Source organism: Petromyzon marinus, chromosome 41, assembly GCF_048934315.1.
Source record: "Petromyzon marinus isolate PM22_M1 ecotype Great Lakes invasive population chromosome 41, UKy_Petmar_22M1.pri1.0, whole genome shotgun sequence".
NCBI lineage: Eukaryota > Metazoa > Chordata > Hyperoartia > Petromyzontiformes > Petromyzontidae > Petromyzon > Petromyzon marinus.
The window spans coordinates 7,624,559-7,650,940 of NC_133707.1; the positions used below are offsets into that span (position 1 = coordinate 7,624,559).

The 26,382-nt window shown below is 46.3% G+C and overlaps 1 protein-coding gene across 50 annotated transcripts in view; it reads right to left on the minus strand.

The window, feature by feature from the left end:
* Positions 1 to 12,310: 12,310 nt before the first annotated feature.
* The window catches only part of LOC116951038 (uncharacterized), a 137,265-nt gene continuing 123,193 nt past the window's right edge, over positions 12,311 to 26,382 (minus strand). The window contains exons 43-51 of one of the 50 annotated variants that reach the window (XM_076073316.1): positions 22,278 to 24,556; positions 22,164 to 22,190; positions 21,660 to 22,118; positions 19,875 to 21,614; positions 18,867 to 19,022; positions 18,033 to 18,116; positions 16,809 to 16,883; positions 15,629 to 15,764; positions 12,311 to 14,990 (exon numbers count right to left, since the gene is read on the minus strand). In XM_076073316.1, coding sequence (XP_075929431.1) covers positions 14,983 to 14,990; positions 15,629 to 15,764; positions 16,809 to 16,883; positions 18,033 to 18,116; positions 18,867 to 19,022; positions 19,875 to 21,614; positions 21,660 to 22,118; positions 22,164 to 22,190; positions 22,278 to 24,556 — 4,964 coding nt within the window. In that variant the 3' untranslated portion in view covers positions 12,311 to 14,982. Of the gene's footprint in view, positions 14,991 to 15,628; positions 15,765 to 16,808; positions 16,884 to 18,032; positions 18,117 to 18,866; positions 19,023 to 19,874; positions 24,557 to 26,382 lie in introns of all 50 variants that reach the window. The other 49 variants (XM_076073313.1, XM_076073320.1, XM_076073315.1 and 46 more) reach the window with 49 other exon arrangements.

A 26,382-nucleotide genomic window follows, 5' to 3' on the forward strand; every position in this document is an offset into this window, starting at 1 on the left:
TCCCGAGTCTCTGCCATTACATACAATGAAACAAGGTAAAAACAAAACAGAGCAATGGAATACGATACACTAGGAGACATTATTGTAAAACATAAATAAAAAGTCCATCCTTTGTGTTAGTGATTTTTTTAAAATATATATTTTAGGCAGGAAATGGCAGGAAATTCCTTTTCAAATTTAGATTTTTTTCGGGGGGGGGGACTCCCAGACCCCCTGGAAGATTTGGTCCCCCCCAATGTTGACTGGATGGCTACGGGCTTGCTTTTATACCAGAGCCCATTACGGTAATGCCACCGCTGGATGCTGTTGTCTTGTTGCGTCATGATTGCAACACCGGACGAAGTCCAAGGCAGGAGGACGCCAGTCCTGGTTCTGTTGTGTTACATTAATCCTCCCACCCTCCCATTGTTTCTATTTCCCTATAGAGAACGGAATGGGCGGGGCAGGAATGCTCTATCCACTGCTGACCTAGACTCTTGTGCCCCGCCCACTCCGTTCTGACACTTGGGGGCTACGCCCACTTTTAAATCTTTATAAACAGTTGCATATTAAAGGCTTACCCCCCTTTTCCCTACGCCTGATGACGACCGCTTGTTTTGTGATCGAAACGTAGTTTTTGGTTTATTTTGATTAATTTGAACCTATGTACGTAACTTTACCGAAAGACCCAATGAATATTACATAGCTATACCGTTTCATCACTGATCTTTATGGCAATTCATTGTTAAAAGTTGTACCCAAATGTAACACTTTAAGCCGTGACATTAATAGGGATGATGACCCGGAGTAAATGGTATTTAAATTTTAAAGCACTGAACTGCCGTTGGGTTTACGACAGTTGTGCAACCTTCACATTTTACGACAGTGCCGTCGATACGGAGTTGCCGTACATGAGAGTTTCATGGAGGCTTGTGCTCGTGTTTTTTTGTGTCACATTGTCGTACAGTGCTGGAGTTACTGTTATTTATTCTTTTTTCTGTTGTTTGTTGCTGCTGTTTATTTTTAGGTTTCTTTTTCGTATTCGGAAGTTCACGAGTGAATTGGAATTGCTTGTTTAGAGTGTGCATTTTGAATCAATTAAAAACTCAATTTTGCTTGTGTGTAATGCTCTCGGCCACTCTTACAAACGAGACTTATCCACGTTTCTTGAGTTATAACCTCGTTAAACAATATAAACGTGACCTAATACCATTCTATTCAACCCGTCTTTAACAATTGTTTTGGCTTTTTTATTTAACAATTCCATTAATTTTACCTTGTTTATGCAATCCCAACTTCTGCACTGCTTTTTTCCAATTCTATTAACTATTGATCTTTAATAATTTCCCTTTTTAAACATTCCCCGTAAATAACAGTTGTCTTGATAGAATCGTTATCCTCTTTGGGCAATGGGATTTATTTGGTAATCCATAAAGTCTATAGATAGATAGACTACTAAATAAATCTCACAACCACCAGCCACTGAGCTCAACATGGAATCATCATTGGTCGAGGGATTTCTTGCCTGGACGAAACCCTCAAAGCAAATGAACGGCGTGTACTGGGACAGCTGTCAACAATAACTTTTAGAGTCAGATTCCCCCAGCATAAATCAATATTCTGACTCTTAACGAACAATCGATGATGAGATTAAACGTTTCGCAAGCCCTGTGTTAGAACGGGTACAGCAAATGTCAATTGTAGCAAGCAATACTAAAAATACAATGCATTTAATAAACGCTGAAAATACAAGCACGGTTAAAACAAACGTCCGTATATCGTCGGAATTACTGCTAAAATAGCTCAGTTCTTAGAAACGCAACAAATTAAGGTGAGATTTGGAGCTAAATAAAATATACTTTGCGTGAACGTCAAGGAAACATAAATGACCGAACTTATGATCAGAAGGTGTATATCACATTGTGTACATGCGGTAAATGTTACATTTGCCAAACATGTTGCAAAATTAATGTACACGACATAAAGTAGAGGAAAGAAATGTTAAATCTAAACAGTTATCTGCGGTAGAAAAACGCGCGTTAGGAAGTAAAATCAATAGACTTGGTGAGAAAATACAAAATAACTTCAACCGAGCCGATAGCTATAAAATGAGTGCGGCCTGGAAACGATTAATAAATAATGATTTTTAATGATGCTATATTTTGATTGTATTAAATAACCACCAACTTATGCAATCAACTCCTATGATTAAAATCTGCACGTTAACGCTGAACGAGAAGCAGTGGCATTAACATTTCTTCAATCCTAACACAATACACCTGAACAATCAACTCGTAATCAACTAATTATTGTGCCGGTGACGTTATATCTACCTGACCCAGATCAGGAAGCGGCTTCATTCGAGATCCGAGCTCCTGTAAACAATCTCACGATGCTGGAGGTACCCTCCAGCGAAACGTCGTTGCCCGTTTAAATGTCCTGAGATGAGACGACTCCAACAAAACCCGGCGGTGCGACGAAACTTGTAGGCCAAGGTAAGGTAAAAGGTAAAAACGAGCTTACTTTTACCCTACCTTTTGCCGTACCACAATACAACCACTCTACCCTTGCCTTTTACCCTTAGGCAAGGTAAGGTAAAAGGTCAAAAGCAACGAGCCTACCTTTATCCTACCTTTTACCCTTACCCCATACAAATTACCAGATTATAGGGTAATTACTGGGGGTACTACACATGAAGAATGTTTATGACAGGTAAATGCTAGGCAGAGCGCTTTATTCATATAGAATACTCCCGATTATTCCAATTTTAAATGGAGGCCACAGACTGCGCCACGGAGCTTTTAGCGAGCGGTAAACAAGGTATTTACCGGGTAATACTTCGTGCAACCTTTACCCTACCCTTTACCTTAACCTTACCCCTTCGCATGTCGACACCTTTACACTTTTACCCGGTAAAAAGGGTAAATTACCTTACCTTGCCGAGGCCTAGGCGAAAGCAGTAATACATTTGGTACGTTTGATTCACGTGACATTTGTATACATTGGCTGTGTTGGGTGGAGGGTTTACGATACATTTTTTTACACGACTAAACCAAAAATAGACCAATTATGAATAAACCTGTTTTTATGTTGATTTATACTTAATTGCCCTAATTTATTTTTCTTAGGTCATTGTGGTGACCCAGGGTCACCTTAACAAATGAGACTATCCTGGTCTCTTTGAGTCTTCATCTGGTTAAACAAAATAAAACTCGAATCCACGAGTGGGTGACCTCCTCCCCACACTCTCCGTTGTCGCCCAATAGAATAGTATTTGCAGCACCAATCGACTAAAGCGTTGACAAACTCCAGTCCTCGCGACCCACCACCGCACGACGTCTTTCCGCGATTACTATTTGGCTCCCCACTCAAATTAAATCGTTACACACTGCACGCGCCCGATGATAATTAAACTACTCCGTGCGTGCACACGGACGATGTTAGGTATTGATTATTATACTAGTTTACATTATTATATTATTTTAGATTGTTATATGTTTTTAGATTATTATATGCTTCGAGTATTTATGCGTAATTGAGTGAATCCTTTTAGATTATGGAATTACACGTTATCAAATTCCATTCTTCGTATAAGGTACAACGTATGGGTTGTAGAATTATAAATACTATTTTGAACATGTAGAGTTCTATTTGGTAATCGACTGCTGGGGTGAGGTTTCCCCGAGTTATTTGACCGTACTTCACCACCCTGGTCAGTGCGGGGATGGATACGATGGGGAGTGCATATTGGAGCATCGCACATCGAACAATTACTTTCTCTGCACTGCCATCTGCTGACAAACTCGCCTTGGTAATTTTTGTTACCTACATTATTTGAATTACTTGTGCTGGATTTTTTTTTATTTCAATGCAAAGTTAATTAATGTGTTTGGACCAAATGAGACCCACTGTGATGGCGTGGACATTTGATGCAATATCAGGCACGTGCGTGAGGATCTCTAAATACTGTACTGCATGTCCGAATGCCTGTGTGCAGGAATTGTTTATATAATTTACACCCCTCTGTAAAGAGTCACTTTTTTTATAACAAGCATTCTTTCATGCGACTTTGGTCAAAACAACGCACCACAATATTCTGAAAATGTTTAGTCATTTATTGACAACACTCCGATATCGTGAACTTTAGTTGGCACTGAGCTCCCACTAGGTGACTAGGCGAACATCCTCTTGAATCCCCGAGCTCCGCTTTACCACGTGTTTCTGCCCTCGTCTATCATAATATTCCCACCTCCGATCAGCATGGCTGGCTACGTAGGGCGCGAAAGAAGTTGAACATGCATACATATGGTGACGTCCTATGCTGAGGTTTACACGCGCTATGTTAATTATGAAGTAAATGTGGCGAAGCAGCAATCTCTTGATGTTCTGATGCGGTCGATGGTTCCACAAGTGTCTTCGAGGAATGTTTGGGTCTCGAATGATGAGGTGTTTGTATTCTGGAAATCCCATGTTGAGCCACTCTGTTCACCAGCGGTCTGTCAGATCTGGGTGAGATTCTCGGATGGCGAGAGCACGATCCTAGAAAGGGGATCGGGACTTGAGGTTTTGGTTGATGGTTAGTAGGTTGTCGTTGGCAAGAAAACGTGTCCACTCCCTTGCAGTTTGCATGTCTCTGCAGATGGTGGCAAAATGTTCGCCAGAACGGAGCCAGAGGGATTGGTGTCTGTTTAGGTTATGACGCACAATGCATTACACTCCGTAACATAATTTTTGTTCCTTGGTAGTAAGTGTTATTTCGTAATTGCTTATGCTTAAAAAAGTATAGAAAATGGCTATTATTCCCCACAAACTTTGCTTTTGTGACCAGGACAGTGATATTTTGAAATGTATCTATTTTCAATGAGAAAACGGGCAAATGTGTCTTTTAGTTAACATAAAGTCAGAAAAAAACAACATGAATCAAAATTAACATGTATTTATACTAAAATAATACAAAAAATACTACAAAAATTTTAGAAGTGAGTAGATTTTCGAGATTTACGATTATACTGTAAATCACTTTCACGAATCAGCCCCCAAATGCCTCCCATCATGTTTTCGTTGTACTGTCCTTGGTATCGGCGTTCAAAGTCCAGTATATCCTGGTGGAAGCGCTCGCCTTGCTCCTCCGAGTATGCTCCCATGTTCTCCTTGAATTTATCAAGATGAGCATCAAGGATATGGTCTTTGAGGGACACCCTACAGCCCATTGTGCTGTAGTTCTTGACCAGAGTCTCAACCAGCTCCACATAGTTTTAGACCTTGTGATTGCCCAGGAAGCCACGAACCACTGCGACAAAGCTGTCCCAAGCCACTTTCTCCTTCCTAGTGAGCGTCTTGGGGAATTCACTGCACTCCAGGATCTTCTTTATCTGTGGTTCGACGAAGACACCGGCTTTTACCTTTGCCTCAGACAGCTTAGGTAAGAAGTCTTGAAGGTACTTGAAGGCTGCCGACTCCTTATCTACAGCTCTGACAAATTGTTTAATAAGGCCCAATTTTACGTGCAGTGGTGGCATCAGCACCTTCCGGCGGTCCACCAGTGGCTCCCACTTGACGTTGTTCCTCCTCACAGAGAACTCGGTCCGCATGTGGCCAGCCCCACCTGTGGTAGTGCGCCTTGGTGTCCCTGCTATCCCAAAGGCAAAGATGGCAGGGAAACTTGGTAAAACCGCCTTGGAGACCCATCAGGAATGACACCATTTTAAAGTCTCCGATTACCTCTCAGCCGTACTCATTATACTTTAAGGCGTTCAGCGAGGTCTTGATGCTGTTGTAATCCTCTTTGAGGTGCACCGAGTGAGCCAGGGGAAGAGACGGGTACTTGTTACCATTATGGAGCAGCATGGCTTTGAGGCTCCTGGATGAGCTGTCAATGAAGAGGCGCCACTCATTCTGGTTACAGGCGATTTCGATTGCCTTGAACAGACTGGTCACATTGTGGCAGAAGCAGAACCCAGAAGCTGCAAAAAGATTGGTGACGCTTCCTCTGATCTGCGACTTGCACACATTCATCCAACAAGTTCCACTGCTTGAGCCTAGACGTCAAAAGCTCGGCATTGGACTTGGTGGGACCAAGATCTCTGATCAAGTCGTTGAGGTTTTTTTGGTTGGGGTAGTATGGGTTTCTCTCCTCAGCTCCACCTCTTAAATTGTCATCTGGATCTACAACGTCTTCCTTGCTCTCTGACTTGCTGCTCTCTTCTAAAGACGGCTGCTCTCCGGAGGAGTGGGTACGGGGAGCTCATGGCAGTGTGGCACCGGGGTGATGGATGGAGGAAGGTCCGGATAGGTGATAGCAGGTGCATTCTTGCCAGTCCGACGTTTGGAAGGGTCCACCATGCAGAAGTATAAGTTGCTTGAGTGGTCAGTGGGTTCCCACCAAATTTTTGAGATAGCGAACTTCATGGCTCCCTTTTCCCCTCTGTACCATCCTACAAAAATACATTAATTTCACCCAAGAATGTAAGAGATTATTGCAACATTTTTCATATATGATATATATTTTTTCAATAACATTGAAAATTGTCAAACATTTAAAAATAAAAACACTTTTACAATTTTTTATATTTTAAATTTTATAACGTAAAATTCTGAGCAACAATTGTCCATCTTACCTTCCAGAGTTTTTTTTTATCATTGCTCGCAGGTGAAATGAGGTGCCCAGGGTTTGTCTTGATCCCCGACAGGCATGCCGAAATATGTCTTGTTGTAGGCCTCGCACATCTTAGCAGATGCTTCTGCAGAGTACTTTTTCACTTTTGTCTTGATAAATTGGCCGCAGACATAGCAAAATGCGTCTGCCGGATGCTTGCAGCCTCTTGATGCCATCTCAGAAAAATGCAGATATGTATCCACTTAGGCAGCTGGAACTAAACTGAACTGGTGGGCTTAAGGCCCCTGTATTTATACTACTATTTACATTACTGGAAAGTTCTAGAATGTTCTAGAAGTTACTCCAAGTTTACTCGGCAACTGAATCTACCTGGAATATACTCTTTGGTTCTATTCGGTAAAGTCACGTAGGTAAAAAAATAAAACAACAAAAATCACGACGTTTCGGCCACAACACAAGCGGCCTTCATCAGGTGAAGGGATCAGGCTGTCTCGAGGACAGCGCTGGAGTGAAACACAGCCATGCTCAGACCGCGACCTTTAAGCTGTGTGCGAGGAAACAAGGTGCCTTGACAAAGGAATTAGCATAAAAATAGCATTTGATTGGCCGACTTAGCATAGAGGTGGTGTACTTGCGGGTGCACTTTCCGTTTGGCGCTGGGGGGGTGGGGGAGTTTACCTATTGATGGTGTGAAAAGGGAATTTTTAAGAGCTGCGAAAGTTTGGGGTACCACTACTTGAAAAATATACTGTACCATTGAAAATTAGTATAATGACTGGTTCGATTTAGAACATCTTTCCAATGGTTGCTTAATTTGAAACAACCTTCTCGGTTGAAATTGTGTCTGTGTTTGTAGATCTCAATTGCCTCGTGAACAAATCTCTGATAAAAACCCGTGGGTTTGCAAAGAACCTTGGTATCGGAGAAAATTATATCGTGATCACCCACAGCGTTGTAACAGTGATCAGCTACGGCAGAAGAATTCGTTTTGCCGTGTTTCAAATCTGATTTGTGCTCGCGAATTCGGTCAGAGACATGTCGCTTTGTCTTTTTGATATAGCAATCACCGCAGGTACAACTCAATTTGTAAACCCCGGGGTACTGTAAGTCAGGAATGACATCCTTCACGGATGGGATCAGATCACGAATTTTGTGTACTGTATTGAACCGGACCTGGATCTTGTGTTTGTTTAGAATTTTGGAAATCTTTTTAGTAACGCCTGCTATATATGGTAGTGTGATGGTTTTGACCGGAGTATCAAGTGGTTGTTTCTGTATGGAGGGAGAAACAGCTTGGCGGATGGTACGGTCAGAGTATCCATTCCTTTTGAGGGCCAGGTGTACATGTTTTAATTCACTGGTCAGGTGGTGTTGGTCCGAAATGCAATGAGCCCTATGGTGTAAAGTTTTGATGAGATAATTCTTTTGGGCTGGGTGGTGGTGGGAATCAGGTTTCAAGTAGGAATCTGTGTGGGTGGGTTTCCTGTAGACAGAATGCCCCAATGAGCCATCAGGTCTCCTCTCAAACAGAACTTCTAAGAATGGTAGCTTGCCATCTTTCTCCACTTCCATGGTGAAATTGATGGCGGGATGTCTGGAATTGATGTGGTGTAGGAAAAGGTTCAGAGCTGGGAGGCCATGTGGCCAAATGACGAAAGTGTCATCCATATATCTCTTCCACAGGGAAGGACTGAGGATGGAAGTCGGGATGGCGTCTGATTCAAATTTTCCATGAAAATATTGGCTAAACTCCCCCCCCCCCCCCCCCGCGCCAACCGGCATGTGCACCCGCAAGTACACCACCTTTACGCTAAGTCGGCCAATCAAATGCTATTTTTTATGCTAATTCATTTGTCAAGGCACCTTGTTTCCTCGCACACAGCTTAAAGGTCGCGAACTGAGCGTGGCTGTGTTTCACTCCAGCGCTGTCCTCGAGACAGCCTGATCCCTTCACCTGATGAAGGCCGCTTGTGTTGTGGCCGAAACGTCGTGATTTTTGTTGTTTTATTTTTTTACCTACGTGACTTTACCGAATAGAACCAAAGAGTATGGATCCTTGCAGTCACGAAAGCTTTAAATCTAGAATTTATAACCTCTACGGGGAGGGCTTTCACCTATCTTTTAGAGCTTTTAACAGACAACGGGACAAGAAGTCACAGCTCATCGAGACGCTGACCTTCCTCAAAAGATGCTGCGATCACAAGTTAATACCCATCGCTTTCACACTCACTTCTGCTGCTGTATCTTCTCCGAATTCTAAACAGATTCTGTTTAAGGCCAGCCTATCTTTAATCTCAGAGAGGATAAGGCTACTCCGATTTGAACTCGATACTTTAGACAGGACTCTCCTACAAGCTCATTTAATGTTAACACAAAAAATGTCACCTTCTGATTGGAATCACGTAGACAACATGACTGCTTCTTATGCTGATTCACTGTCAGTCAAATGTACAGTTAACCTGATTTCTAAATTCAACCACCTATCAAAGAAGAACCCAGTTCCATATATAACAAAACTAGACGTTAACAAAATCGTCATTAACCAGAGTAGCACCCCAATTTCGGACAATCTGAAAACAGTACTGGCTAGGGGACTGAATTTTGCTGTCACCCCAAAACACATACCAGTAGATGATATCATCTCTCAGGTCGATGTAGACCTCAAAGGCGTAGGCCACATCCAAGCAGACATTGCGAGAGCTGAAATAGCCACTATTCTTAAGAATGCTAAGAAACCCATTAGTAACATCAGCAAAAATGAACGCTCTGAACTCGCGAATTAAAAAAAAAACAAGTCATCCTCTCAGCCGATAAAGGCAACGCTACTGTAATTATGGATAAAGATTCATACAACAACAAAATCCAGAATCTGCTCAACGATGGAAGTTACTCAAACATTAAAAATGACCCTACCAATAGCCTAGCGATAAAAACCAACAAGATCATCACAAGTTCGACCTCCCTAATCGACCCAACTAAACGTCCCTCCCTAAAACCTTCTGCTGCAAGACCCCCTAGATTCTATGGTCTTCCCAAGATTCATAAAGAAGGCACCCCACTACGACCCATCGTATCCACGACCAACTCCCCTACCTATTGACTAGCCCGTTTTCTGTCAGATACCTTGCTGCCTTTCACTGGCAAGACCGCCTCAGCAGTACTTAACTCAGCCCAATTGGTCTCTTGGTCAAAGACGTTGTACTGTCCCCTGACGATATCCTTGTCAGCTTCGATGTGGTCTCTTTGTTCACCAAGGTCCCAGTACCTGATACCATTGAAATAATTGAAAATTTGGTCCAACATGGACTAGACCCCGATACACCTGCACTGGTTAGGCACTGCCACAACAATACCTACTTTACTTGGAATGGCTCCTTCTATAAACAAAATGATACCCCCATGGGATCCCGCTTGTCACCAGTGATAGCCAATATTTTCATGGAGAAATTTGAATCAGACGCCATCCAGACTTCCACCCTCAGACCTTCCCTGTGGAAGAGATATGTGGATGACACTTTCGTCATTTGGCCACATGGCCTCCCAGCTCTGAACCTTTTCCTACACCACATCAATTCCAGACATCCCGCGATCAAATTCACCATGGAAGTGGATAAAGATGGCAAGCTACCATTCTTAGATGTTCTGTTTGAGAGGAGACCTGATGGCTCATTGGGGCATTCTGTCTACAGGAAACCCACCCACACAGATTCCTACTTGAAACCTGATTCCCACCACCAACCAGCCCAAAATAATTCTCTCATCAAAACTTTATACCATAGGGCTCATTGCATTTCGGACCAACACCACCTGACCAGTGAATTAAAACATGTACACCTGGCCCTCAAAAGGAATGGATACTCTGACCGTACCATCCGCCAAGCTGTTTCTCCCTCCATACAGAAACAACCACTTGATACTCCGGTCAAAACCATCACACTACCATATATAGCAGGCGTTACTAAAAAGATTTCCAAAATTCTAAACAAACACAAGATCCAGGTCTGGTTCAATACAGTACACAAAATTCGTGATCTGATCCCATCCGTGAAGGATGTCATTCCTGACTTACAGTACCCCGGGGTTTACAAATTGAGTTGTACCTGCGGTTATTGCTATATCGGGGAGACAAAGCGACATGTCTCTGACCGAATTCGCGAGCACAAATCAGATTTGAAACACGGCAAAACGAATTCTTCTGCCGTAGCTGATCACTGTTACAACGCTGTGGGTGATCACGATATAATTTTCTCCGATACCAAGGTTCTTTGCAAACCCACGGGTTTTTATCAGAGATTTGTTCACGAGGCAATTCAGATCTACAAACACAGACACAATTTCAACCGAGAAGATGGTTTCAAATTAAGCAACCATTGGAAAGATGTTCTAAATCGAACCAAACATTAAACTAATTTTCAATGGTGGTACCCCAAACTTTCGCAGCTCTTAAAAATTCCCCTTTCACACCACCAATAGGTAAACTCCCCCCCCCCCGCGCCAACCGGCATGTGCACCCGCACGTACACCACCTCTATGCTAAGTCGGCCAATTAAATGCTAATTTTTATGCTAATTCCTTTGTCAAGGCACCTTGTTTCCTCGCACACAGCTTAAAGGTCCGCGGTCTGAGCGTGCCTGTGTTTCACTCCAGCGCTGTCCTCGAGACAGCCTGATCCCTTCACCTGATGAAGGCCGCTTGTGTTGTGGCCGAAACGTCGTGATTTTTGTTGTTTTATTTTTTTACCTACGTGACTTTACCGAATAGAACCAAAGAGTATGGATCCTTGCAGTCACGAAAGCTTTAAATCTATAATCTATCTGGAATGTTCTGGAAAATAGGTAAATGTCAAAATATTACTGTCCTGGTCACAAAAGCAAAGTTTGTGGGGAATAATAGCCATTTACTCTACTTTCAAGGCATAAGCAATTAGGAAATAACACTTACTACCCAGGAACAAAATAGAAAAAAATGTTACACAGTGTTATTTGTGCATCTTGCGGTTTGGTGTACAAGCTCCCATACCAGGCTGGAGCGCAGCAACTGTGCCACACAGTAGATCCGTGAGAGGGAGGCAGTTGGCGGCACTCAGTTTTTTGCAGCGGACGATTCATGATTTGATCTTTTAATAGATCTGTAACCTGTATAAATAATAATCGATGCCTCGGATTTCATGGCTGCTGGCTGGGCTCCTGTCCACCCCAACAGTGCAACTCTGTTATTCGTGGTTGCGAGCCGTTGCCACTGCAACTTGCTGTATAACTGGCGACACGGGATTTTCCGTGCAATGAACATACATTGAATTGAGACGGCAGAAGAAATTCGCAATACATTACTGTACTTTGATAGCGACACCTGAAGAGGGGGTGGGAGTAATGAATGAAAACTGACGAGGTTAATATCAAAGTGGCTAACATTTCAATTTGCGCTGTTGGAATTCTTTTGCCAGAATATTATTGTCAGAAGAGTGTGACAATTACAGCTGCCTCATTTTGCGTTGCAGAGCAACGGGTTCGCTGCTACTGTAATTAAAACTGTTTCTTCTTTTAAGGATAGCATTTTGGCTCGGGGAGGACTGAACCGTGACATTTCCTGAGCGATGTGAATGTCGTCACTTAATGACGGACACTGGACGCCCTTGAGTTATTCAATTTCAAGGTTTTAACCCAGAAATACTGTACTGTATAATAATGCGATCAAGTAATGACACATACTGAGCTCTTGTGGGTTTCTTTTCCATCACGTTTTATTTGTTTGCGTACACTGGCTTTAATAACATTCAGTGCCGACGCTCACTGCACAGCATGGTGGGGGGGGGGTCTTATTTTGTTTTTATACCTAACACCTGATTGGCCTCGTGCAGTCAAACTCATGGCACGTACACACATACACACAAACATACACACACACACGGTGATGTGTGCGACTTTTTGCATCATCGCACTTCTGGCAACGTGTGGTGGGAAAATCGAATTCCCGGACACAATTTTCATGCAAACCACCAACCTGCAGCTCAATGAACGAATGGGATGATGTTAATGATCCCCCCCCCCCCCTCCAAAATCAAATTTAAATTATTATCGTAATTGCCATCAATGGCCTGACATCCTCCCCCCACCCGACACTTCCTCTGGATGGATCGCGTTACATGGGGCTTTATTGACGTTTTCAAGCACTTAATGAGTGAATGCAGGAAGGACATTTAATATTTTACAAAAGAGATCATGACATGCTGAGATAATGTGCACTACAACTACATACTCAATCTGCATACGTTTTTTAAAGTTTAAGTCTTAGAAGGTACGCTAGTGAAGTCCGTTTCCTTTATGCCCCTCGCGATAAAATATCCTTTGTTTGCGTGTCGTTTCTTTTTTAAATGAGCAGTGTATGGGGGCAGAAACATTAGGAATCGTAACACGCCACTAAATCCTTTAAAATGTGGTCACACATCAATCCTATAAAATGTTACTCAGTGTCTTGACTTGTTGTGTTATCCTAAGTTTCAACTTTGTTTACTTTGTTTCAAAACCACAAATGGAGTTGTTCACCTCATTAAATTATTCTGTCGAAGCAGTCGGCCACTTGTGGCATATACATGATTAGCACATTTGTTCGCATACATATAATAGTTAATAACAGTTACATCAGTAGTCTTAATATATATTAGTGCCTTTTGAACATTCCATACATTAGTACCTTAGCTTACACACACTACACGAAGGCTATGTCTTGTCATTTCTCCTGCTCTCGCTCTAATCTTTGCTCGAGTGACTGTTGGCATTTTCTGCTGCTGTAATTGTGGCTACCACCTGAGGTACAAAACAAAATTCTGGACAGGTAATCGGCATCATAAAAAAACTCCACAAAGCATACGGACACAGCTGTCACTTTTGCGGTTCAACTTTTGTGGAGCAACAATTCCACCATAAGTTTTTTTTTTTAATCAGCCTCGGGTCATGTGTACAGGTGGATTGAGTAACTGGAATATGGAGGCAGTGGCTCCATCAGAGCATCCTTTGCCAGACGACAAAATTGTAGTCTATGCAGCACTGATGCATTCGTAATGCATTTCCTGCACTATTGACACATGGTCACATAATTCCACTTAATCCCCTGCACGTCACCTGGAGCTGGGAAAGATTTAGGTGGCATCATTTGCTTATCACAAATTAGAGCCGCAAGTCGCACAAATAAATTAACAGTAATGTGATTATTATTTTTGTTTAAGCAAGAACCATTTCACAGGAATAAGCTTAATTCCGGGAATGGCCGATTTTTAAAACAAACAAAACAGGATGGTCGGTGGGAAAACTTGGGACAGGTGGCCACCCCTGGTGACCATGGTCATCCATCGTTCAATCGTGTGAGACCTGGCTATTGAGGGTTCAGCAATTTTAGTAACAGCTCACGCTAGCAATTGGGGCCGCGCGTTTTGTCTTTGGTGGCTAGAGTGAATGAATCGCAAGCCTTGCTTGTAACCGCAGCTCACCCGGACATGTGTCAACTGCGCAAAGAAAATATATAGGCAGAAAAGTAAACGTGACAAGTTATGAGACTGCGCGCATGCGCACGTAATCTGGTGTCGATGACAACGACAACATACACCTTGCAGTAAAGTGTTTTCGAACGCCGTGGCAGCCAAAAGACCTACGAGACAGATGGGTGGGTAGGCTCGTGTTAGTGGTGCACCATAGGCTGGCCTCGCAGTGTTCAGACATGGGCACACACATAGGGTGGACTTCCAAAAACAGTTTTTGGTCAAGAATGGTGGGGCCACGTGATTTCACAATGCGCCCCCCTGGTAGGTAAAGGTGGCGTAGTCAATGTTTAACGTCCCCTTTCTCTGACACGGGCACCTACGCGCACACGTGTGTAGAGTAGAGTCGGGTTCAGTAGTGCATCGTTTGTCAGTTCTGATTGACTTGGGTAAGAGTCTTATGTTGAGTAATTTCCCATAGAATGGAGTAAGGTCAAAGTTGGTTTGCATTGGATCAGGCCTAAGTAAGGCCAGACAAAGATGCGCCGGGTGACACAGCACACTTTGAGTTTAGGTAAGCTCTGGTCTGGTTGAGTTGGATTAGGTCAGTCAGGCCAATATAGGTCAGCTAGGGGTTGTGCAAGGCTGTGGTAAGGTTAGTAGGGTTAGTATGGACATGAGCACAAAGTGGGATCAGGTAGGGTTGAGTTGGGTAATGTGAGGGTTAGATAATGTGAGGGTTGGATAAGGTGAGAGACAATGTTACACTGGAGTTGGTGGGGTAGTATATTGGTAGCATCGGGGAGTTGTTGGCCTTTGTTTTGGAAGTTCATGTTGAGGTTGTGGTGACGGTGGTAGAGGAGTGGAGTTTGAAGGTCAGCGTTGCTCCCTGCGTGCCTCGACCCGGGTGGGGCAATCACATCCCTGTACACAGACATGTTCTCCGTTAAGTGCCTGTCCCTGAAAGTGTGCATTTAAACCAAGTTCACAACCCAAGTAATTACGATGCATGTGACTTGGTTGTACCCGACTGAATTGCTTAAGATGTTGGTGGTCTCTGCAACGAGTTGAGCAGTTGCACATCCGGTTTCTCGCAGTAGAGACCAACTCAATGGATTTCCTCAACGATTTGTAGCAACGCATCTCGTTGCGCGCTGGACATTTGCGACATACAGTTCGTTCTTATAATCCTGAATATGCTGTTTAATTTCCTTGCTGTGCAACTACGAACTCGGATGTAGGCAAAGCATTTGCAGGCGATTTTTTTTTTTTAATTTCGCGAATTCGAGGGAGAATTGATTTCACAACTGATTGCTCAGGTATGGACTTAACTATATATTCGGAATAGGTTTTACCCTTTTAACTGGCACAAAAACTGACACCTTCACTCAAGGCATCATGTTTGCAATAACCACAACACAAGCAGTCAAAATGCAAACAAAGAAGACAACTCTCATAATATATATATTCGTTTCGCAATTGGCCTGGTCTGTCACACCGCCGGCAAACTAAGAACACAGCTCACGCCCGTGCCACTCGTAAATCGCCGAAAGGCATCGCACCTCCCTGCGCCCCATCAGAGCCGTCGTGGGAGCCACCGCGAGAGCCACCGCTTGACCCTGCTGGCTCCGAGGGCGGCTCAGCAGGCCGATCCTCCACCCGGCTCCATCCCGAGCCAATCCACTCCTCCACTTTGTCCTGCTCCCGCCAGAGATGGCACAGCTGTTTATTTTCGCTCTCGCACAAAGGACTACATTGTTTCGATCACTATCTTCCAGGTCACTTGTACAATGAAGCAGGCACTCGAATAGTAGCCACGTAGAGGGGGTATACTGGAGATGGCGTGCCAGGTGCTGAAATAATTACCAGGGAACAAACTCGCACCCAGCTGAACTTAAGCCTCGGGTGTATAGCAAGCAAATTTTTACAGGTTATCTATACAACGGAGTGATTTCCCCTGATATGTGGCTCTGGTCACTTTAAATCCATTATGGATTTAGCCTATGACCAGATGACCCGAAAATGTACCTGACTTCGTAACATTTCAAACACTATAAGCAGGTTTAAGCCTGGTTAGTACTTGGATGGGAGACTGCCTGGGAATCGCAGGGGCTGTAGGCTGGCGCTGTGAGGCATCATCAGGGTGACGGCAGTACAAGCATTAATTATTGAATCCATCTGTACAGTGCTTTGAGAGTTAGCATATTGCTTAGGTGTTCTCTGGGTACTCTGGTTTCCTCCCACGTACCGAAAAATCATGAATGGGAATTGGCCAAACATCCCTTTGCAGGGCCCACCAGATGAATTGTCTTGGCTGTATAAATAAACGGCATGATTATTATAAAATAAGTACCTACATAAATAAGCCTCCTTCACACATCTGTCTCTCCACATGCAAATTAAAGGTATTTCTTCCAAACCTGACACTGCTGATGAGATACTGTCGAAACCAGTCCAGAGTTTGCTTGTCTTGAAACAACGCTGCTGAAATATGCACCTTCAGAAATATTTGCGGTCGATAGTTTGTGTAAGAAATACTTGTGTTTATGTGGAGATATGGATTTGTAAAGGAGATCTATCTGCTTAGTTTGTTATTTATATTCTCATTTTGAGTTATTTAAAATAATAATTGTCTTAAATCTGTCGAAGCATTGTTGGCGTTGTATAAACAGCTCATGTTTGCGAGTTGTGTTGTAATGGCAGCGTGCTCGGCTGTCAGAAGGGTCGGGGTGAGGGGGTTACCTCATCGCCCTGGCCCGCCCGTGCCTGATCCACCTCTTCAGGTGACAGTACGCGGTGGATGATTTTGCGTGTCACCTGAAACGACAAGATAAATCGTTTTTTAAAACCACGTTGCCAGGTTTATTGATCTCGCAGTTTTTTTACAGACTTAAACATTTATCACAAATTTGGGGTAAAAAAACAACAACTTTTTTTACAAGACACCATTAGTGCATGTCAAGACATGTTAATTGGAAGAAGTTCATCAAACCGCATAGTTAGCTGCCATGTGAATGACAGAAGAGATGTGATGTCATAATGATGATGAACTCATAACGTTGATGACATTGTAAGTATAGTGACGATGCCACTGAAGAGGGCTCATCCAGTGCGACTCGTGAGGCAAACAGAAGGGAAAGTAAGAAATGTCCCCGTAGCACCTGTCTACCTGAGCATCTCTCATACTCTAGTCCTGGCGACTCTTGTGTGTGAAAATGTGGTAATCGGAGAAGGCTGTGTGAATACTCTTTGGTTCTTTCGGTAAAGTCACGTAGGTGAAAAAAAAAGAAAAAAACATTTATTTCTATTTTGTTATTTGTATTTTTTTTCACCTACGTGACTTTACCGAAAGAACCAAAGAGTATGGATCCTTGCAGTCACGAAAACTTAATCTAGAATGAAGGCTGTGTGACGTATAAAAAACCCCCAGTAAATTGGGGTTTTGAAAGTACTGGCCCACATCAACTATTTCATTCAATGAGAGTATTATATATTAAGTTATTGATACTTAAATAAACCACAGTCAGTCCATACACATTCTAATTTCTGGAATGCACTCGTAGGTTTTAACGCGAATGACTGCACCGCAATTAGTCCAACACCTAACATCACTCGCCACCAAACCTCACCGGACTATTTAACCTCTATTTCCTGAAGATCACCAGACGGACAAAACATCAAGATCTTCGTTTCTGTTCAACGACTGTACAACAGCGAAAACACCTGCTCTTTTTAATTGACCAGTCCTAATATTAATTGATCACATTGTAGCAAATTACAACTTGTATATAACTTTTTTTTTAACCACTCACCCGACCTGCAAGTCAAAATATCGCGACTACTGCCGGCAGATAAATTGTCAGTCCTCTACGACAGTGCGTGAAACTCGAACACGAACTAATTCCCGCGGCAGATGCGGCTCGCCACGACCCGGCGTGAAGCCGAGGCGAGAGACTTGCCCCTTACCTTTCGAGTGACAAGGTTTCCGAACTCGTCCGTGTACTGGTCCTCATGCACAGTCTCCCCGCCCAGCTGCTGCAAGTCTCCTCCCTGCAACCGCACGCACGCAAGGGTGCTGTTAGGTAGCGCTAGGGTAGGCAGTCACATGGCAATAATACGTCATAAGATCCACGAAAGTTGCACAATATATCCACGATGATTGTGTATTCTCTTTTGGAAATATATGTTAACGTCTTGATTAGCATTGCTTATATTATATTCATTGGTGTTTTTGTTTCCTACCAAAAACATTTTAAAAAATAAAGCACAATAATTTATGTTCTAGATAAACAGCTATAACCCGTTTTAAAATTGGTGCTTTGCAAAATGTTCTCTGGAGTAATTGATGGCATGGTGGTTATATGACATCCTAATTTGTGGAGTGCGTGTAATCATTTGTTTGTGTGTACTTGACACCATGTGCTTCATAAGCATTACAAAATGTAATTCGTAATGATTAGAAAAAGCGTATGGTGGGCTTGTTGGGTGAACAGTATCGGGAGGCCTTCATCCATAAGGAAATCGGCACAGGGCTGCAAAAAACACTTTGAATTTACGAGGAATTGGCAAGTGCCACACTTGCTCATAATTAATCTCAAATGCAATATTATAGACGAGATTTACAGACTGCTGAAGGGAATCCAGTAAGCATAGGGGCATGCATGTACACGCACACACAAAACCCACACACGATTTAACGGCAGGTCCTGCAACTTCTGGCTTGGGTTAGCTGCCAGTGGAAGGGCCTCCATTAGAGGGAGCTCTTGCGAGCCCTACGAGAGGATATTTGTTTTTCTTTACCTGTATTATGACTCTGCGACGAATCACTCGTGTAGTCACCTTCTCCCCCCCTTCATCATCATCATCATCATCATATTCATCATCATCATCACCATCATCATCACCAACATCCTCTTCATCAACAGCACTGCCAAATTCATCTGTTTCTTTTAAGACCTGTAAGTATAATTATAACACTATTTAACAAACATTTAAGATGCCACAATTCTCCATAATAGTAATTCACATGATCGATCAATTTGCACAGCAATGTAGTTTAAACAGAAACATGCTAGAAATAAAATAAAACAAATCACGATGTTTCGATCGCAACACAAGCGGTGTTTTGTTAGCTAGCGCTAGGGTAGGCAGTCACATGGCAATAATACGTCATAAGATGATTTTATTTTATTTCTAACTACGTGACTTTCCCTAAAGAACCAAAGAGTATGGATTCCTGCAGTCACGAAAGCTTCAAATCAAGATAGAAACATGCTAGTTATAGACTTTCGTTGTAGTGTTGTTGGACAACTAAAAATGTAAGGATGTAATATTTCCTAGGCACAGCAAAACATAGCCTATTGGCTGTCTTTAAAAATTAAACTTCTGAATATTTTTTTTTTAAATCTCAAAACCACCTTTTTGTTGTCAAGCCTTTTATCAATCCACTGTCGAATGGTCTCCCCATGCCTTGTGGTCAAGGGGGTTGTTTCACAATACTTTCCCAAGCTGGTCAAGTTTAGCTCTGTGTGGATATCACTCCGCACTGACGTTAGGCCTAGCCAGGAATGAAACTCGGGTCGCAGGGTTAATAGCGCATTGCACATATCACTGCTCCCACCACTGCTTCCAAAAACAACTTTTAAGTATTTTTTGCCCCATAACTTAAATTGATTTATTACAGCCAAGATGATTGTATACAGCCAGCTATATGTGCTTCAGTTTAAAATTAGACCAGAGTGGCACTTATAGCTCTGAGCTAGCCACATTCACTCAAAGTGCTTGCACATAATAATTGCTTTAGCTCACCTCTTCCGCGAGGTCAGTTTCACTCTTTGCCTTTGCTACGTCCTCTTCCTCCACCAGCTCCTCCTCCCTCTCCTCCTCTTCTGGCATCATCTTCTCTAGTTCAGTTTGCACATCTGACAGTCCCCACTGCGCGAATCCGACCTCTTGCATGACTTCAAGTCGTTCTGTCTCGAGTCGTCCATTTTTGGTGGTAGTGCTGTGAGAACTGGGTTGCATCAGGTCGTCGCCTGTGGCAGTGACTGTTTCATCATGAGAGCCATCGAGAATCAGGAATGTCTGTTCCATCTCTGTGCTGGTGGTGGAGCTATGGTGCTTGGTGGTGGTATGCTGCCGCCTCTCCATCCTGCTCTCCGACTTGCTGTGAAAGTAGCGATTTTCCAGAACGAGCCAACCTTCATCATCGTCCCATTGTCCACGTCGCTCTTTGTCCAGGCTTGCTGTCGCTCTACCACATTCCTCCTCCCTTCCTGCACCTGAAAATCCATTGCCACCATCAGCTGCCTGGGCGCGTTCCTTCGGAGACATGGGCGACTGCGCTTCCTTTCCCACATTTGGCAGCTCACCACCTGTATCATCGTCTGACAACGCTGGCTGTCCACGACCATCCGATTCCACTGGTGAATAGACATCATATGGCGGCCGTGTCTCCAGTCCGTGAGATGATGAGGCATGGTGTTCAACCTCAAGTTCCCCAGCAGCGCTATCCGGAGTCTCGGTCTTTGCTTGCAAATCTTCACCCTGTGGCGGCAGCAGCTGCTTATCCGGTGACTTCAAAGTGGGTGACGACTTTGGGATTCCCACCAACGCAAGGGCATGTTCCTCAAGCTTTTCCGCGTCCACCGTGGGTGGAGCACGATGCTGGTGGATGACCTCGTGCGCGAGGATGTCTTCTTCCACGAGCTGTTCTTCATCATCGCTGGCTATTACCGCCGCCTCCTCAGGCATGGATTCGGGTGAGGAGGCAACTTGTAGTGGAGCTGCATACGAGTGTGGGGAAGGCAGGCACTCCGTAGAAGGAGATTCCTCAGAGTGGCCGATGGATGAGAAGTCGGGTGCTTGCTCCGTCGCTTCAGGCTGAGGTTGCATCTTATGTGTTAGAGAATATTCGGAGTCCAAGGCCAAAGTGTCGACTTCAAGTCGATGCTTGTCAGGTGATGCAACCTCCTCCAGCTGTGGTGACGCAACCTCCTCCAGCTGGGGTGATGCAACCTCCTCCAGCTGTGGTGATGCAACCTCTAGCTGTGGTGACGCAACCTCCTCCAGCTGCGGTGACGCAACCTCCTCCAGCTGTGGTGACGCAACCTCCTCCAGCTGTGGTGACGCAACCTCCAGCTGTGGTGACACAACCTCTAGCTGTGGTGACGCAACCTCCTCCAGCTGCGGTGACGCAACCTCCTCCAGCTGTGGTGACGCAACCTCCTCCAGCTGTGGTGACGCAACCTCCTCCAGCTGTGGTGACGCAACCTCCTCCAGCTGTGGTGACGCAACCTCCTCCAGCTGTGGTGACGCAACCTCCAGCTGTGGTGACGCAACCTCCTCTAGCTGTGGTGACGCAACCTCCTCCAGCTGGGGTGACGCAACCTCCAGCTGTGGTGACGCAACCTCCTCTAGCTGTGGTGACGCAACCTCCTCCAGCTGGGGTGACGCAACCTCCTCCAGCTGTGGTGACGCAACCTCCAGCTGTGGTGACGCAACCTCCAGCTGTGGTGACGCAACCTCCTCCAGCTGTGGTGACGCAACCTTCTCCAGCTGGGGTGACGCAACCTCCAGCTGCGGTGATGCAACCTCCTCCAGCTGCGGTGACGCAACCTCCTCCAGCTGGGGTGATGCAACCTCCTCCAGCTGCGGTGACGCAACCTCCTCCAGCTGCGGTGATGCAACCTCCTCCAGCTGCGGTGATGCAACCTCCTCCAGCTGCGGTGATGCAACCTCCTCCAGCTGCGGTGATGCAACCTCCTCCAGCTGCGGTGATGCAACCTCCTCCAGCTGTGGTGATGCAACCTCCTCCAGCTGTGGTGATGCAACCTGTGGTGACGCAACCTCCTCCAGCTGTGGTGATGCAACCTCCAGCTGTGGTGACGCAACCTCCTCCAGCTGTGGTGATGCAACCTCCTCCAGCTGTGGTGACACAACCTCCAGCTGCGGTGACGCAACCTCCAGCTGCGGTGACGCAACCTCCAGCTGCGGTGACGCAACCTCCTCCAGCTGTGGTGATGCAACCTCCTCCAGCTGTGGTGACGCAACCTCCTCCAGGTGTGGTGACGCAACCTCCTGCTGTGGTGACGCAACCTCCTCCAGCTGTGGTGACGCAACCTCCTCCAGCTGTGGTGACGCAACCTCCAGCTGTGGTGACGCAACCTCCTCCAGCTGTGGTGACGCAACCTCCAGCTGTGGTGACGCAACCTCCAGCTGCGGTGATGCAACCTCCTCCAGCTGCGGTGATGCAACCTCCTCCAGCTGTGGTGATGCAACCTCCTCCAGCTGTGGTGATGCAACCTCCTCCAGCTGTGGTGGTGACGCAACCTCCAGCTGCGGTGATGCAACCTCCTCCAGCTGCGGTGACGCAACATCCTCCAGCTGCGGTGACGCAACCTCCTCCAGCTGTGGTGACGCAACCTCCAGCTGTGGTGACGCAACCTCCTCCAGCTGTGGTGACGCAACCTCCTCCAGCTGTGGTGACGCAACCTCCAGCTGTGGTGACGCAACCTCCAGCTGCGGTGATGCAACCTCCTCCAGCTGCGGTGATGCAACCTCCTCCAGCTGTGGTGATGCAACCTCCTCCAGCTGTGGTGGTGACGCAACCTCCAGCTGCGGTGATGCAACCTCCTCCAGCTGCGGTGACGCAACATCCTCCAGCTGCGGTGACGCAACCTCCTCCAGCTGTGGTGACGCAACCTCCAGCTGTGGTGACGCAACCTCCTCCAGCTGTGGTGACGCAACCTCCTCCAGCTGTGGTGACGCAACCTCCAGCTGTGGTGACGCAACCTCCAGCTGCGGTGATGCAACCTCCTCCAGCTGCGGTGATGCAACCTCCTCCAGCTGTGGTGATGCAACCTCCTCCAGCTGTGGTGGTGACGCAACCTCCAGCTGCGGTGATGCAACCTCCTCCAGCTGCGGTGACGCAACATCCTCCAGCTGCGGTGACGCAACCTCCTCCAGCTGCGGTGACGCAACCTCCTCCAGCTGTGGTGACGCAACCTCCTCCAGCTGTGGTGACGCAACCTCCTCCAGCTGTGGTGACGCAACCTCCTCCAGCTGTGGTGACGCAACCTCCTCCAGCTGGGGTGACGCAACCTCCTCCAGCTGTGGTGACGCAACCTCCTCCAGCTGTGGTGACGCAACCTCCTCCAGCTGTGGTGACGCAACCTCCAGCTGTGGTGACGCAACCTCCAGCTGTGGTGACGCAACCTCCTCCAGCTGTGGTGATGCAACCTCCTCCAGCTGTGGTGACGCAACCTCCTCCAGCTGTGGTGATGCAAACTTCTCGAACGGTGGTGATGCAACCTTCTCCAGATGTGGTGATTTGTCCTCGACTGGAGACTCGGTCGCTCGGTCGAACTGTGATGACAGTTTCGCCTCTTCGGCTCCGTCGCTGGGCGTGGGGCTCGTGAAGCCAGGCGGCTCCAGCGGAGACTCCACTTCCTCCTCATGCGTTGAAGCAGCGGCCGCCTCGGTTTCCTGCCTGTGCCGTGGTGGAGCGGTCCACAGCTCCTCAAAAGTGCGAGAGGACGAAGATGATTCGATCACAACCCCCTCCGTCACCTCTTGGCGGCGATGCTGCTGCTGCCGCAGCACGAAGCCGCCTCCGCCCCTCATCAGCTCGGGTTCCTCATCCTCGCCTTCGTCGCTGCTGGCCTGGAAACCGTTATCGTGGAGACCCTGGCTCAGCTCGCTGTAGAACGTGGTCTCCGTGCGGCTCTGTTGCTCGTGGTGCTCAAAGCGTTGGTGCTGGGCGGCAAGCGCGTGGGCCGCCTCGCCGAGGTGCGGCCGCCCGTGCACGAGACTGTCCAGATCTACGCTCTCCCGTGGCTCCTCCACATCCGCCAGGTCCGAGCCGGTCTCGCACTCATCTCGCTGGACGCTGCTGCTCGACAGCCACTCCTCGGACGTCTCCGACGTACCGAAGGCAACCTGCTGCGCGCCGTCATCGCCCTCGCTTGCCGCACGCTCCCGTGACGTTGCCGCCACCGATTCGTCTTGGATGATGACCTCCACTGACCTCACCTCCGAGGTTGGTGATACTGCATCGGTCTCGCTCGTGATGTCGCAATGTTGCTGTGAATTGTCCAGCGATGCCGGTGAAATGGGCGAGTGTTGCTGGTCCGAGACGGGTGACTCCTCTGCTGGATTGTCCTCATCCTCGTCCTCCTCGAACACGGGCGACTCGGCATCCAAGCTGTCGTCCGGGTCAGGAGTAACCGCATCTCGGTCCGCCTCGTCGCCAGCACCACCATCGACATTGAGAGAGCGGCCACGTGGGCTAATGTCCACAGGGGAGCCCAGGTCTGTCGAGTCGAGATGACTCGACCGGAAGGGTGTCTCCGCCTGGGCCATGCCGGCACACTGGACGAGTGACGGTGGGGTGTGGCCAGAGGGCATAGGGCTCTCACGGCCCCCAACATCATCATCATCATCGCCGCCCGGTGACATCGGGGAGATTTCCTCCAGGAATTCGGTGAAACCTGTGGCGGAGCGGGGGCCAGCGCGTGTTTCCGGGCGGAAGGGAGCGCGGTGGGGGGTTGGGGTGGGAGGGATGCGGCGAGACGTGTGGGCGTTGGAACAACTACTACACGGACAGGTGAGGCTGAGAGCGTTTCTGAAAGTCGATAATCCCCTCCCCGAGGTACGTCAGTTTAACGGAACGCCAGCAGTGAGAGCCGTGCGCGCCATTCGTACGGCTTGTTGCAAGATTCCACATTTGCTTATCGGGGGAGGGTCATTCTTTTTCAGAAACCTTCTCGGGAATGTAACCACCGTGGCACCAGCACCAAGGAGCAAATACAAGGCACAGCACTGACACTTATACGATCACTACTGCACGGGATGGACGCCGTGGAGACAGAGGTTCAGGGTCAAGCGAGAAAACGTCGGTGATACGACACCACCACCACCACTTGACACCACCACCACACCGTGTCGTACCCCTTCACTGGAGCACAGTGGCTGCTGACGGGTCTTTTAAAAGTATTACCCCATTGATGTGGGATGTCTTGGAGGTACTGGTTGGCATGTACGACCAATTCAAGTGAATTTGCCCAATCCAGATTATAGATGCTAAAGCAGAGCTGAGCCTGGTGAGTAGTTGAATGGGAGACTGTGGAAATGCTCAAGCTGCGATTTGACCAGGAAATGGCAGTACAGCAATGGGTTCCTGAATCTATACAAGGAAGCTTTTGAGGGCTGCCCCCTGGTATCTTTTTGGAACTGGACAAAAAATACAATGCAGAGGGCCCATCTGAAAATGAAGTAGTGAGATTCAATTAGGTGTTTCTTGAGTAAATAAAGGTAATTATCACGTGTGTGTGTATATATATATAAACTTGCCTGCAATTAATTAACATTCTAGTTCAAACGTGCAATGTCAATCAGTGGGTGAAATGTGGATAAGTCACTTGCACTGCCACATGAAAGAGTTTGCTAATCTTCCCTTACACCTGTAGTCATGGTCTGCTATCAGACCGCACACTCATGGCTGAGTGTGCGGTCCCATGTCATTCATGAGCTACGTTTTTGTGTTGGCCCAATGATGCACCCTGCATTTCAGGAAAGGCTGCGGTCTATGGTGCTGAACCAGGTAATAACTTAAATCCATGGATAGAATATATAGCCATAAATTAACTTGTAATTTTAATACATGTATTTCAATGTTATTAAGCATTCTTATTTTCATAATCACGTTTGTCATGACTTATCTTTTCTTAAAATGTTACCTGTTTGTCAGAATATTAATTGATCATTATTTAAAGTGGTATTCGAATTATAGGAATTTGTATTTTGAGGAATTTAATACCTAATTTTTTACTTGTAAAACATTATTTTAATTGTTGATAAAAGCTAAGGTATTTAGATTAGAATAGTAATGTTCTGATGCGGGGTGCTTCTGTGGGTACTCCCGCCACTTGAAAGATGCTGCCAGGTGTGAAAGAGTATCCCAGATACCCTCTATAGAGTGCTCGCGTACTCCCTCTAGTGGAGGCCCTTCCACCAGACCTGCAATGGCAGGTCTGCATCTTCACCACCTATTAATTATTATTGCACTGACTCGTGGATTGTGCTTCTCATGGCAGCTTTCCTCTGGCCTCACGCACTCCTGTCCCATGAGCGCATGTGGTTTTCGATGGGGTCTGCTTTACAAGAGGCCGAACCGAGCAACGGGTGACCGAGTTGGCAGGAGGCCTAGGGGGGTGTTGTTGGATGATGGAGAGAGGATAGGAAGGGAATGAGGGAAGGAGATAAAGGGAGGAGGAGGGGGGGGGATGTGGCGCACTGGTGTGGGGAAAGGCAGGAG